The 14,431-nt window shown below is 36.1% G+C and overlaps 1 protein-coding gene and 1 non-coding gene across 2 annotated transcripts in view; one reads left to right on the top strand and one right to left on the bottom strand.

The window, feature by feature from the left end:
* The window catches only part of WNK3 (WNK lysine deficient protein kinase 3), a 110,732-nt gene extending 96,662 nt beyond the window's left edge, over nt 1-14,070 (bottom strand). The window contains 1 exon segment of the mRNA XM_024767190.1: nt 13,537-14,070. Within this exon segment, the coding sequence (XP_024622958.1) occupies nt 13,537-14,070 (534 nt within the window).
* Nucleotides 5,525-5,592, top strand: LOC112414627 (small nucleolar RNA SNORD52). Its single transcript, XR_003006197.1, has one exon. It is a non-coding gene; the product is annotated as a small nucleolar RNA SNORD52 (small nucleolar RNA).
* Nucleotides 14,071-14,431: the final 361 nt, after the last annotated feature.

Here is a 14,431-nt window from a genome sequence, read left to right as displayed (position 1 = left end):
ATATGTATATGTATAACTGATTCACTTTGTTATAAAGCAGAAACTAACACACCATTGTAAAGCAATTATACTCCAATAAAGATGTTAAAAATTTTTTAAAAAGAAGATATATATGTATATATATTAAAAAAATGAATCACTACTAAACTAGTTCAGCAAAGTTGCAGGATACAAAATCAACACTCAAAAATAAGTTGTGTTTCTAAAATATAAAGGGATATCCTGCATAAAGTTGGGAACCCCAAGGGGGATAGCACTGATGTAATGATAAATTATAAATAAATTCACCCTAATGAAAAAGGAAAAAAAAGTTGTGCTTCTATACACTAAAATAAATAATCCAAAAAGGAAATTAAGAAAATAATTCAATTTATAATAGCATCAAAAAGAATAAAATATCTAGGAAGAAACTTATCTAAGGAGGCAAAAGACTTATAACACTTAAAACTACAAAACATTGCTAAAATTATAGAAGACATAAATAAATAGAAACACATCCCATTTTTACGGATTGAAAACCTTAATACTGTTATGATGTCAATGCCAAAAGAGATCTGCAGATTCTATCAAAATCCCATTTTTTTGCAGAAATAAAAAAAAAACTATCCTAAAAAACCCAGAAATTAAAAAAAAACCCATCCTAAAATTCATACGGAATCTCAAGGGACCTCAAATAACCAAAACAATCTTGAAAAAAGAACAAAGTTGAAGTTCTGGACTTCAAAACTTACTACAAAGCTATGGTAATCAAAACACTGTGATACTGGCATAAAGATCAATGGAATAGACTATAGAGCTAGAAATAATCCCTCGTATAAATAGTCAAATAGATGATTTTCGACAAGGATGTCAAGATCTTTCAATGGAGAAAGGATTGTCTCTTCACAAAAGGTTGGAGAAACTGAGTATCCATGTGCAAAAGGATGAAGAACTTGTAAAAACAGAGAGCAGAACAGTGGTTATCCTTACCTTACACCATATACAAAAATTAACTCAAAATGCATCAAAGACCTAATAAACATAAGAGGTAAAATTATAAAACTTTTATAAGAAAACATAGGGGAAAAATCTTCATGACACTGGGTTTAGCAATGAATTTTTAAGTGAAAGCACACAGGCAACAAAAGATAAAATATATAAACTGAACTTAATCAAAATTAAAAACTTGGGCTTCCCTGGTGGCGCAGTGGTTGAGAGTCCGCCTGCCGATGCAAGGGACACGGGTTCGTGCCCCGGTCCGGGAAGATCCCACATGCCGCGGAGCGGCTAGGCCCATGAGCCATGGCCGCTGGGCCTGAGCGTCCGGAGCCTGTGCTCCGCAACGGGAGAGGCCACAACAGTGAGAGGCCCGCGTACCACCCCCCCTCAAAAAAAAGAAAAAAAATTAAAAACTTGTGCATTAAAGGCACCATAAAACAGTGAAAAGGCAATCTACAGAATGGGAGAAAATATTTGCAACTCTATATCTAATAAGGGATTAATACTCAGAATATATAAAAGAACTCCTGTCACTCAACAACAACAGCAACAACAATAACAACCCAATTGAAAAATTGGCAAAGGACTTGAATAGACATTTTTCAAAAACAGAAATATAAATGGTGAATAAGCACACAAAAAGAGGCTCAACATCTCTAGTCATTGGAGAAATGCAAATCAAATCCAGAATGAGATGCCACTTCACACCCATTAGGATGGCTATTAAACACACACACACACACACACACACACACACACACATAGAAAATAACAAATATTGGCAAACATGTGGAGTAAATAGAACCCTTGTTCATTGCTGGTGGGAATGTAAAATGAACGCTATGGAAAACAGTATGGCAGTTCCTAAAAAACTGAAATATGATCCAGCAATCTCATTTTCTAGGTATATACCAAAAAGAATTGAAAGCAGGGACTTGAGCAGATATTTGTACACTAATATCATAGCAGTGTTATTCACAATAGCCAAAAGGTGGACACAATACAAATGTCCATCAATGGATGAATGGATAAAACAAGTGTGGTATATACATACAAGTTCAGTCTTAAAAAGGAATGAAATTCTTATACATGCTACAGCATAGATGAATCTTGAAAACATTACGCTAAGTGAGATAACCCAGACACAAAAGAACAAATATTGTATGATTCCACTTATATGGGATACCTAGAATAGACAAATTCATAGAGACAGAAAGTAGAATAGTGGTTACCAGGGGATGGGAAGAGTGGGGAATGGGGAGGTTTTAGTCTGTATGACAGACTCTAGGTCCATCCACCTCACTAGAAATAACTCAATTTTGTTTCTTTATATGGCTGAGTAATATTCCACTGTATATATGTGCCACATTTTTATCCATTCATCTGTCGATGGACACCTGAGTTATTGTTTAATGGGTACAGAGTTTCAGTTTGGGATGATGAAAAAGTTCTGGAAATGGGTGGTAGTGAGGGTGAACGCACTTAATGCCACTGAATTGTACACTTAAAATGGTTAAAATGGTAAATTTTATGTTATGTACATTTTGTCACAATAAAAATTTATTTTAAAAAAGAGTTAAGGAACTTATAGTATTTGTCTTTCTCTGACATCTCACTGAGAGCAATGCATTAAAGGTCTTTCTATGTTGTCACAAATGGCAGGATTTCCTTCTTTCTCATGGCTGAATAATATTCCATTGTATACGTATACACATCACATCTACTTTACCCATTCTTCTGTTGACAGACACTTAGGTTGTTGCCATATCTTGGCTACTGTGAATGCTGCAATGAACATGGGTATGCAGATATCCCTTCAAATTACAAATATCATACATTTATATGTGGAGTCTAAAAATCTGAACTTGTAAAATCAGAGTAGAATAGTGGTTACCAGGGGCTGAGGGGTAGGGGAATGTTATTTCAGGGTACAAACTTACAACTAGTAGAGAAATAAGTTCTAGAGATCTAATATACAGCATAGTAATTATAGTCAACAATACTGTATGGTAAACTTCAAAGTTCCTAACAGACTAAATCTTGGCTGTTCTCAACACAAAAATGAAATGATACATATGTGACATGCATGATAAAGGTGTTAACTAACGTTACTATAGTGATCATATTGCAATATATAAATGTATCAAACCAACAGTTGTACACCTTAAACTTACACAGTGTATCTCAATATTTTTTAAAGCCTGAAAAAAAAAGAGTTAAGGAACTCAAAGAACAAAAGCAAGGAACAACAAACTTAGAAGAGAGCTGGAAACAAGTAAAGTGTTTATGCTTTTCTAGCTAACCTAAAATGACTAATAAATCCTAAATGTCCCTGTAATTAGCTAGGAGTCATCCTCTCATGATAGATCAGCAGATCTACTCTGAAGAATAATGAATAAATTTTGATGCCTTCTGATTAAATTAGCAGAGCACAAGTCTTTCATGTACCAAACTAAATTACTCCACTTTATCCTTTGATCCTATGGATCAAAAGTAGTCAGCATTAAGAGTAAACAGCTTTACAAAATTACAACTGCTGTCCCAGACATAATGCTGGAGGTAAAGTCCACTAAAAAGGTATGGTCAAGATCTTCAAAGGTCCACTTCTAATTCAGTGAGAGGAAAGTAAACCTGTCAAACTAGCACCAAAATCAGAGGAAAGTTTTCAGCTACTATAGTAATCCTCCTTTAAACACAGACAGATTGACACACAGACACACAGACACACACACACACTCTATTGTATTAATGATAACCACTTTGATAAGGTAATTTTCACACGTCGTCAATGAGTAGAGTTCGTACTCAAGAAAGGAGTGATGAACCACAAAAGGCAAACTAGAGAGCAGTGACAGTTAATGGAGCTGACAGAGTCGGAAAATTATAGTCTACAAAAATGATCCCTAAATCTACTGTCTCCAGTAGTAAGGTCACCAAAAAATAGCATCAAATATCAATTTTTCAGTGTTACAAATATTAATTTATATGGCTGATAAATATAATAGAGGTCAAATACAAATTTACCAAACAGATTTTAACTACTCCACACTTCTTTAAAAAGAAATACTGTCCTCATGTTAACTAAACACTTAATCTATTATAATATACGGAATGCTAAAAATGTATGCAAAACCTTTCCTGTGACAAGGCACAATACCAACATGACTAACCTGCATACGTATTTATTCAAGATAAGAAGCATTTAGTTTCCAAAAGGTAAACTATGGCGTTATCAGCTATGTCTCTTAATGCAAACACCAACAATGAACTACAGAACCAGGTCAGAGGCTATGTGGATCTGTTTCTGCAAACGTGGAAAAAGGAAGAAATCATCAACATTGTTATAAAAGCTGTATTATAAAATAACTTGTTCAAGTAAAGATGAATGCTATGAAGGCTTCAAAATGGTTCTTAAATATCAATGAATATTCTGGATAAATATGAGGTTACTCAGTATTTTATCACTAACATTTATTGAATACTCAAACATGTACCATGTGCTTTATAAGCATTATCTCTAATTCTCAATGTTTTATTTCTCAAGCTGAACAATAGGTACACAATTTCCATTATGTTATTCTTTATTCTTTTTTTGGATATCAGAAATATTTATTATATTTTTCTTTTTAAAACAACTGAAAAAGTAAAGTTCCAAAATGCTAAACTGCTTAGCTTGCCCAAGGTACCTAACTGGCACAGGCAAACAAACTTAGGTCTGCTGTATTATGAATCCCAAGTACTTCCTAGTTCAAAGCTCTGCCTCTCAGAAACAATATTCACAGTAATGACCTCAGATACGTCATTCACAAACCACTTTCCATGGAGAGATATGTGTAAAACTAAATGAAATAAACACACACTAGGGTAATTATAATTTGTAAATGGTAACATCAAAGTATTAATCAAGAAATCAGCATATAATAATCACAGTTTGGCCATACGAGCATGTTAAAGCTTTTAGACTGCAATGGTATGTATTAATACCTAAAGAAAAGTGCTCATCGATGGTGATAAAGATAACATATGGAAAGGGGGATGAACCACAGACATAACCAGGTTCACTTGTCTTCCAGTACTGTTGAACAAAGAGGATGTCCTCATCCAGTTAGGACCTGAGCATCCAGTTCATTCAGTCAGTATACTGTTTTAGCAGGACACACAGGAACATTTAGTACCTTTGTTCTGACTCTGTACTTACTAAGCCAGCTTCTGATTATAATTTAGCTTCCCATGTATCTAATCTACAGACCAGTTAGACCATATGACCTAACAACTATATCAGATAAAATTAATTCATTAATTCATTCTAAATTAATGAATTTCTGTCCTAAACCTAGGCATTTGAGTTAGCACAAGTCAGTCTCCCCAACGTGTCCAACCACCTCTAGACACTGACAAAAGGTGAAGGCCAGACACTGAACCATGGCAACCCAACCATGAAACTGTTCCTCAGAGCCCCCAAGCCAGAGAGTGTCCTTAAATGACACCATTAACTAGTACCCTTTGAGCTTCAGCAGTTAGTTTAATGTTAAGAACCTTATTTTACAGGAATGATGATTTCCCAGACTAGAGTCTCTGACGCTGGTCCTGAAGCCCAAAATTAAGTTCTAACTCATTTGGGGGGGAAAAAAAGAATCTTATTTTAAACAGTGTCCATTTAAGAAATCATTTGTTGTAAAATGGTTAAAAACATGAAAGAGTGATCTGCTCAAATAAGTAATGAGGAGGAAATTCTTAAATCATCTATGTAAGTGTTTTATATATATAATTGATGGACTATAAATCCTTACTCTACCCCTTTGGGAAAGTTACTTAATGTATCTAAACCTCACTTCTACCACCTGAAAACTAATCATCCCTACCTCATATAACTATTGCAAGATTAAATAAAATATTCAAATTAAGTACCTGCATAAGTACTCAATACTAATTTTGATAAATGTAAAAGTGTATGACACCATTATTTATAACTTAAGATATACTAAAGTTCCTCAATGACAAATTTCCCCAATTGTTGGGTTTTCAGAAACTTAACAGTCAGACTTAAGAAGAGACCACATAAAACTAAGAGGTAATTCCAATGAATAAATGTTATGGTATTCTTGCCAAAATTCATAGCCTAAATCTAATCATGTGAAAACATAAGACAAATCCAAATTAAGGAACACCCTACAAACTAACTGAGCAGTACTCATTAAAAGTTCAAGATCATGAAAATAAAGAAAAAAAGTTCAAGATCATGAAAAACAAAGATTGAAGAACTGTCACAGATTGGAAGAGACTAAAGGGACATAACTACATGCAATGTGGGATCCTGAACTGGATCATACCATTGAAAAAAGAACACCAGTAGGAAAACTGGTGAAATCCAAACAAGTTCTGTACTTTAGTTAATAGTACTGTAGTAATACTAATTTCTTAAGTTTTGATAAATGTTCTCTGATTAAAATATTAGCATAAGGGAAAACTGAGTGAAGGACATACAGGAACTTCTATACTATTTTTGCAACTATTCTGTTAGTAGCAAATTATCTCAAAATAAAAAAGAAAACTAAGTAGTAAAGGAGTAGTATCCATGTCGCTTGCTCTTCCCAACCCTACCATTTCTTTCAAACAAATCTATATTTAACAGCCCTTTCATCTTTTCACTAATTCCAATCTCCAAGCCTTCTTCTTACTGACTATAAACTCCCTCTACTGTAAGCTTTATGAAAATGGTGCCTGTGTCTGCTTTTTATCCCCATTATGTCCCTAGCACTTAGCACAGTTCTGGTACACTGTAGGTACTGAATATTTATTTGTTGAATGAATGAACGAATGAATAAATCATAGCTATGTGTATTGTATTCATTTCCTATTGCTGCTGTAACAAATTACCACAAATTTAGTGGCTTAAAACAACACAAATTTATTATCTTCCAATTGTAGAGATCAAAACTCCAAGTGAGGGCTTCCCTGGTGGCGCGGTGGTTGAGAGTCCGCCTGCCGATGCAGGGGACACGGGTTCGTGCCCCGGTCCAGGAAGATCCCACATGCCGCGGAGCGGCTGGGCCTGTGAGCCGTGGCCGCTGAGCCTATGCGCCCGGAGCCTGTGCCCCACAACGGGAGACGCCACAACAGTGAGAGGCCCGCGTACCGAAAAAAAAAAAAAAAATCCAAATGAGTCTCAACTAAAATCAAGGTGTTGGCAAGGCTGTGTTCCTTCTGTATGCTCTAGGGAAGAATCTGTTTCCTTGCCTTTCCCAGCTTTTAGAGGTTGCCCACATTCCTATCACTCCAACCTCAGCTTCCATTGTCAGATCTCCTTCTGACTAATGGCCATCCTTCCTCTCAAAAGGACCCTTGTGGGACTTCCCTGGTGGTCCAGTGGTAAAGAATCCACCTTCCAATGCAAGGGACGTGGGTTCAATCCCTGGTCGGGGAACTAAGATGATCCCACATGCTGCAGGACAACTAAGCCTATGCAGCACAACTACTGAGCTCGCACACGTCAACAAGAGAGCCCGCATGCCACAAACTACAGAGCCCACACACCCTGGAGCCCATGGGCCACAACTAGAGAGAAAAACCCGCACATCACAACTAGAGAGAAGCCCGCGTGGCGCAACGAAAGATCCCGCGTGCCGCAACTAAGACCCAACGCAGCCAAATAAATAAATAAATATTTTTTTTAAAAAAAGGATCCTTGTGATTACACTGGGCCCACCCAGATAATCCAGGATAATCTACCTATCACAAGATCTTTAGTTTAATTGTAGCTGCAAAATCCATTTTGCAATGTTACGTAACATATTTATAGGTTCCAGGGATTAGGACATGAACATCTTCGGGGTACAATTATTCATTCAGCCAACTAGATGTATCAATTTGTTATCTATCAAGCAGATAGTTAGCTCAAAACTAACTCATTGAACTAACTGGGGAAATTAATGGTATTTCCCAGACCAAGTCTGTCTCCTGCCACTCTCACCCTTTGTCATTTTATGAAAACATCTGTCTTTGGTTTATACTTAATAAAGTTATGTGACTAGCTTTTAAACAAAGAAACTAGAACATATATAGTTAAGCAAGTTTTATCCCTCCTCCCTTCGATGTAATCATTCTTTGCCTATGAGAGTATTGCACTTTGAGGGCTGGGTCTGATGAAGACAGTGGGAAATTAAAACTGAATAACACTATTTAGGGTGTGCGTATATGTAATGAAGCATTTTCTTGTGTAGCTCTAACAGAATCTGGAATCACTTCCAAGAGGGTCATAACAAAAATATTTTAAGAGCAAAAATATCCCAGAGTGAATACTTTAGACAACAATATTTATTCAGAAACAGAGATTCTAGCATATATTTTAATTACTTTTTCCTTTATTGGAAATTCAGCTATTTTCACATTATTATCTAATTCTAATTTCACAATTAAATGTACGTCTGCCTAAAAATATACTTCTCCCCAAAGTGTTTTTATTTGATAAATGAAAATAAAACAGAAACAAGTTCCTCCACAATTTTGATAAGATACTTTAGGCATGGAAGTACAGATCTTTAAACTGTTACTTCTACTGCATTGCTTGGAATATCTTCATTACTATAATCAAATTGTATTAGAATGCTCACTCAACACATCAACTTGCTACAGTCAACTATGTCTTTTTTTAAATCTTTCTTTTCAGTGCCATTTTTGGTTCAGTTCAGAGACTACAGCTGACTTGTTAGAGGTCTAGTTGTTAGATGTTACTTAAAGAAGGCCTGTTTAATTACCTTGAAAAACACACAATCACAGAATTGACCCCACAGTGAAGCTTATTACAAGCACACTCAAATACATTTTAGAAACAGTCAAATAACAAAAAATTTTACATATCTATGATGTTCCTTCAATTGGAAAATAGCGTTATATGAACACTCAGTTCCATCAAGAAAACAAATGACAAGCATGCTAGCGGAAGTAAAGCAAAAACTGGTTGTGTTTCCATATGTGAAAGCAAGGTGTTGTTGATTTTCATGTTGTTAGTGTAGGATAAAACTATTACAAACTCTTGTGACTGACTCGTTCTAAAAGTTACTAAACAGGTCTTTTAGTGACATGTGACCAGGTCTTTCCACATCATGAACTAAAAGTCTTCTAAATAAAACGTATGACTGACAGCCCTCACTCACAATAAATTACCAATTTACCAAGTAATTTACAATTCTTTACAAAGAACAACAGGTTCTTCGCAATAATGCATTAAAAATCAAATTACAGCAACCATAAAATATGACAAACTGTTGAAATGCAAATGTTTATGGCCAAATCCTAAATCTGACCCACATCTTCAAAGGATTTGTTTGTTTTCAACATCCTCAAAGTCAAATATCAGCAGTAAAATATGTCTCTCCTTGTTCTTTGCACTGCCCTAAAGTCCATGTATGCTAAATAAATGGATATGAGGCTTTTAAGAATTGTTACACAAGGCTCAAATATCTACAATAGGCAGAAATGCCATCAAGAGAAAAAGGTATAAAAACCTTTTTTTGAGCTGTGAATTTCAAATCAAACATGCAAAAATAAAATTTTAAGAAAGAAAAGAACTGCCAAATTTCAGGGCAGAAGATTAAGAGGTGGTGTGTACGCAATAAAATATAGTTTACATATTTTAATGATGTTAATAAATAGAAAATATATGTCAAATTGATAACAAAAGTATAGACACACCAATTTTATATATTATACACACACATATATATATATAAACAAAGGTTGGGAAAGAATCAAGAATAATTTAAACATTTAAACTGCTCACTGGGATGTTTTTCAACAAAATTATTTAATTATATAATAAAGAGTAAGACTTTACAGAAAAAATATGAGAAATTGTACATTACAAACTGCATACTACTCACAGGAAAGTAATTAAAAGATGATGCCCTTATCCTTCTGGGATTCTAAATAAGTTAGTTTTTCCTAATTCCAAATATGCAGAAAGTGACATGAGATCCAAAAATTGTATCAACTAAGTCCACTAATTCTGACATTCCTTTCAGAATAGAAGACTGCAATTGTTGTTCTTTGTATAAATTAAAATGTACTTTATTTTTGTAAATTAAAATTTACAACATTTGCTCCACATGAGAGATCCCCAAATCTGGCTATATATCCAATTACCTGGAGAACTTTTAAAAGTAAGTTCCTGTGGGGAATTCTCTGGCGGTCCAGTGGTTAGGACTCTGAGCTTCCACTGCAGGGGCCACAGGTTCGATCCCTGGTTGGGGAACTAAGATCCCTCAAGCTGCACAGTGTGACCAAAAAATAATAATAATAAAATAAAACTTCATAAAAAATATAAATAAATAAATAATAAAAGTAAGTTCCTGGGGCTTCCCTGGTGGCACAGTGGTTAAGAATCCACTTGCCAATGCAGGGGACACGGGTTTAAGCCCTGGTACGGGAAGACCCCACATGCCACGGAGCAACTAAGCCCGTGTGCCACAACTACTGAGCCTGCGCTCTAGAGCCCACGAGCCACAGCTCCTGAAGCCCACACACCTAGAGCCCGTGCTCTGCAACAAGAGAAGCCACTGCAATGAGAAGCCCGCACACCACAAGGAAGAGTAGCCCCCCTGCTCACCGCAACTAGAGCCCACACGCAGCAACGAAGACCCAGCACAGCCAAAATTAATTAATTGATTTCTTTAAAAAAGTAAGTTCCTGGGCCTCACCTCCTGAAGATTCTAATTTAGAAAGTCTGGAGTGGATGCCAGGAATCAGTATAAATGATATAATATAAAGCTCATGTTGGTGTATTAAGGGAATTCCTCCTCTGATTCAGCTAGCTCTTGGAATCAGTCCCTTATTTCAGTGCTTTTCAAGCTCTACTGTGCATACAAATCACCTGCAGATGTTACTAAGAGGTAGACTCTGATTCAATAGTCTGGGATGAGGCCTAGGAACCTGAGGCTCCAAGTTCCTAGGTGATGTCCATGCTGCTGGTCCAGAGACTACACTTGGAGTAGTAAGACCTTATGGGATCTTTCAACCTTTCCACAGGTGAATAATAGAAGGTATTCCCCTAGGCAGTTCCTACCACTAAAATATTTTCAAGTTTTACCTAAACATTCTTTAGCATAGCTAGAGTACACAATTTGCAAAATATATGACATATCTTCACTATGTGTCCTACTACCAAGTGAATGGAAATTATCTCCCCCATTTACAAACAGAGTATCACTAAAAGATGAGTGTTACTGCAGTCAAAAGATTTATAAGATAAATAAGTACTAGAGATGTAATGTACAACATGCTAAAGATAACACTACTACTGTATATTATCTATGAAAATTGTTAAGGGAGTAAATCCTAAGGGTTGTCATCACAAGGAAAAAATATTTTTTCTATTTAATTTTGTATCTATTTGAGACAATGTTCACTAAACTTACTGTGATAATCATTTCATGATGTATTTAAGTCAAATCATTATGCTGTACACCTTAAACTTACAGTGTTGTATGTCAATTATATCTCAATAAAACTGGAAGAAAAAAAGCAAATGACAATAACAACAACAAAGGACCAGATAGTAAATATTTTACATTTTGTGGCCCCCACTCCAGAAAAAGATGAGTGTTACTGAAATCACAATGCACAGATTAAATTAAAATTTACATAATTTTCAATATATATATGCAAGGATATTGATCACAACCATGGCTATAACAGTGAAATATCGGAGAAAAATGTAGAAGTCCAACAATAGATTGAATAACTTATAAGGGCATCTATTAAAAATAATGATGTAAATGTACAATTACCAGTAATGAAAAGATGTTCATGATAAGTTAAAAAAAGGTTTTGTTCAAACCTAACAGTACGATTCCATGGGGGTGGCATACAGTCATATATACATTTATGCAAAAGAAAGAGTCCATAAAGATATATACTGAAATGTTTAAAGCATCCTCAAAGTAGTATAATTTCAGGCGATCTTAATGTTTGTTTACTCGCAGTATCTAATATTCCTACTGTGACACAGACCTTAAAATAAAATTCTTAAAGGGTAAAAAGGGGGTAAGAAGAAAACCAAGCAAACCCCACACAGCACACGCACACATCTTTTAAGAACTACTAGAATGGCTCGACGGCTAGGTAACGTGCATTCCAAAGAGTCGTCAAGGGACCTCCTATACTGGAAGCACTTTGAAAGCTTGTTAAAATTGCAGTCTTGGGCTTCCCTGGTGGCGCAGTGGTTGAGAGTCCGCCTGTCGATGCAGGGGACATGGGTTCGTGCCCCGGTCCGGGAAGATCCCACATGCAGCAGAGCGGCTGGGCCTGTGAGCCATGGCCGCTGAGCCTGCGCGTCCGGAGCCTGTGCTCCGCAACAGGAGAGGCCACAACAGTGAGAGGCCCGTGTACTGAAAAAAAAAAAAAAATTTGCAGTCTTGCATCCCACCCCAGACTTACAGAATCTCAGTCTCTGACAGTAGTCTCCTGAATCTGCATACAAAGCAAACACTGACAGAGTAAGTGTTTTGAAACAAAAGGAGAGTAAAGTTTTTTAAAAAACAGAAAAAAACAGAGTAAAGTTTTGAAGCAAAAGGCTTCCTAGAAATGCAGGGACCAAGACTAAATTTCAACCTATCTAAACGGCAATCTATAGTAAATTCAGAAGGTGTGAAATCATGGTACATACATACACACTCACACACAGAGACCACTGGAATTTGAACGACAAAAAAACCTGTACTTAGTGATTGGCTTTATTTAATCTTAATTTTAAGCACCTCTTGTGAACACTGACCATTTCCCATGAGCTGGCTGAGGTCACAAAGCTTTTCCTTATGTTTAACCTACATCTGTCTGAAACTATTCCTATTATAACCCTTTCTATGATGTTCTGTCTCCATTTAGTCCTTCATTAGTTACAAGTACCACATAAACATTTATTATGGAAACAAATATCTAGGTAATTCAACTATTCTTCTGATGCTTTCACTTCTCCTTCCTAAACAACATTCCAGTTGACTAAGCTCAGTAGATTCTGGTGATTATTTCTTCCAGAGATCCTCTCTGAGGTAAACTCAAAGGCATGGAGAGGAGTTTATATTACTAGAAGCCCTCAAAGAAACAAGAAAACCATTTCCTGTTCTGAAAAACAATACATGAGCCCCCAAAAGTTTGTTGAAAGAAAAAGAGAGATGGGAAATATCATACTGCATATATCCCTAACATATCACACTCTCAAATATTTAGTATAACAATCAACTCATAAGGCATACATTTACTGAAAGTTTTCAAAATGAGACATTAAGAGTTTCGGGAATTTCCTAAGGGTAACGAATTAGGGGCATTTCCCCAAAGAAAGGCAGAATAGACTTTTTCCCTTTAAAACAGAGGGGAAAACAACAGGAAAAACAAAAGTTTGGCGTGAGCTCCTAAGAGGATCTAAGAAAGGAGCATAATTTCAGGGATGTGGGGACAAGTCCTTCGTTTTATTTTAATCCATGATACATTCTAATACTGGATCACTCAGAAGCCCAGGCCAGCTAAATCTGGAATGTATTAAAACCAAGAAGATTGTATACACACCTGCAGCTCACACCAAGCAACTTCAACCCATGTTTCAGTGTCCAGTCCTTTATATACTGTTTTAAATGCTCCTCTTCCCAGCTCTATGTCAAATTTCAGGAACCTGCCACTAGGAGAAGTAGCTACAGCCTTCATTTCTGCTTCTTCTTCCATTTCCTTTTCATTTTTCTCCTTGAAACAATCTTTTGAGGATTCTGACATTCCTTTTGAACATTGCTCATATTTAACTTCTTGTCTGCCTCTTAGCACATTTGTAGGAAGCTTTTCTATTGGAATATTTGTTGCAGTCTTTATTCTCTCATCTTTGGAGGAAGATTCAGCAACTTTGCCATCTTCTGTCATCTCAACACTCTTTCGAAAGAATCTTTTCCTTTCTATAGTTTCTCCAGAAGCACAGAAGGTACTGTTTTTCTCCTTTAGTCTAGCTTCCACTGTCAAAGTTGCTGCAACCTGACGAACTCTGTTTTCCAATGAAACTCCATCAGGTTTCTCAGAATCTTCTGTGCTAGCTGGCCCTCCTGAATCAGTATCCATTGTAATTAAGGTTGGCACTAAAATTTTTCCTGTTCCACTCTTCAGTCCAGTTGCATCTCAGGTAACAGAATTATCAGAATAGACTTCCTTTTATGTGGTCATATGTTTCCATAGCAACCTGAAGGGGGAAAAAGGATATATTAAAATCACCCCACAAAGGAAATCATTAAGGAGAAAAGTCACCTGACTGTTTAATCCCTTTTTTCTTAATAAGAAGTTTGTTCTTTTTTCTGTCCAATCTTAGCAACCAGCAGACTCCAGGGACTGTGTCTTATCTTGTTTACCACTGTGGTCCTCAGTGCTTAGCAGACTACTTGGCATATAGTTCAATAAGTCTTCATATTGCATGAACGTTGGTTAG

This window comes from Neophocaena asiaeorientalis, unplaced genomic scaffold (genome assembly GCF_003031525.2).
Source record: "Neophocaena asiaeorientalis asiaeorientalis breed wild unplaced genomic scaffold, Neophocaena_asiaeorientalis_V1.1 scaffold313, whole genome shotgun sequence".
In the NCBI taxonomy this organism is placed as follows: Eukaryota; Metazoa; Chordata; class Mammalia; order Artiodactyla; family Phocoenidae; genus Neophocaena; species Neophocaena asiaeorientalis.
The sequence above is the reverse complement of the archived record's forward strand: the minus strand, read 5'-3'. Positions and strand labels throughout refer to the sequence as shown.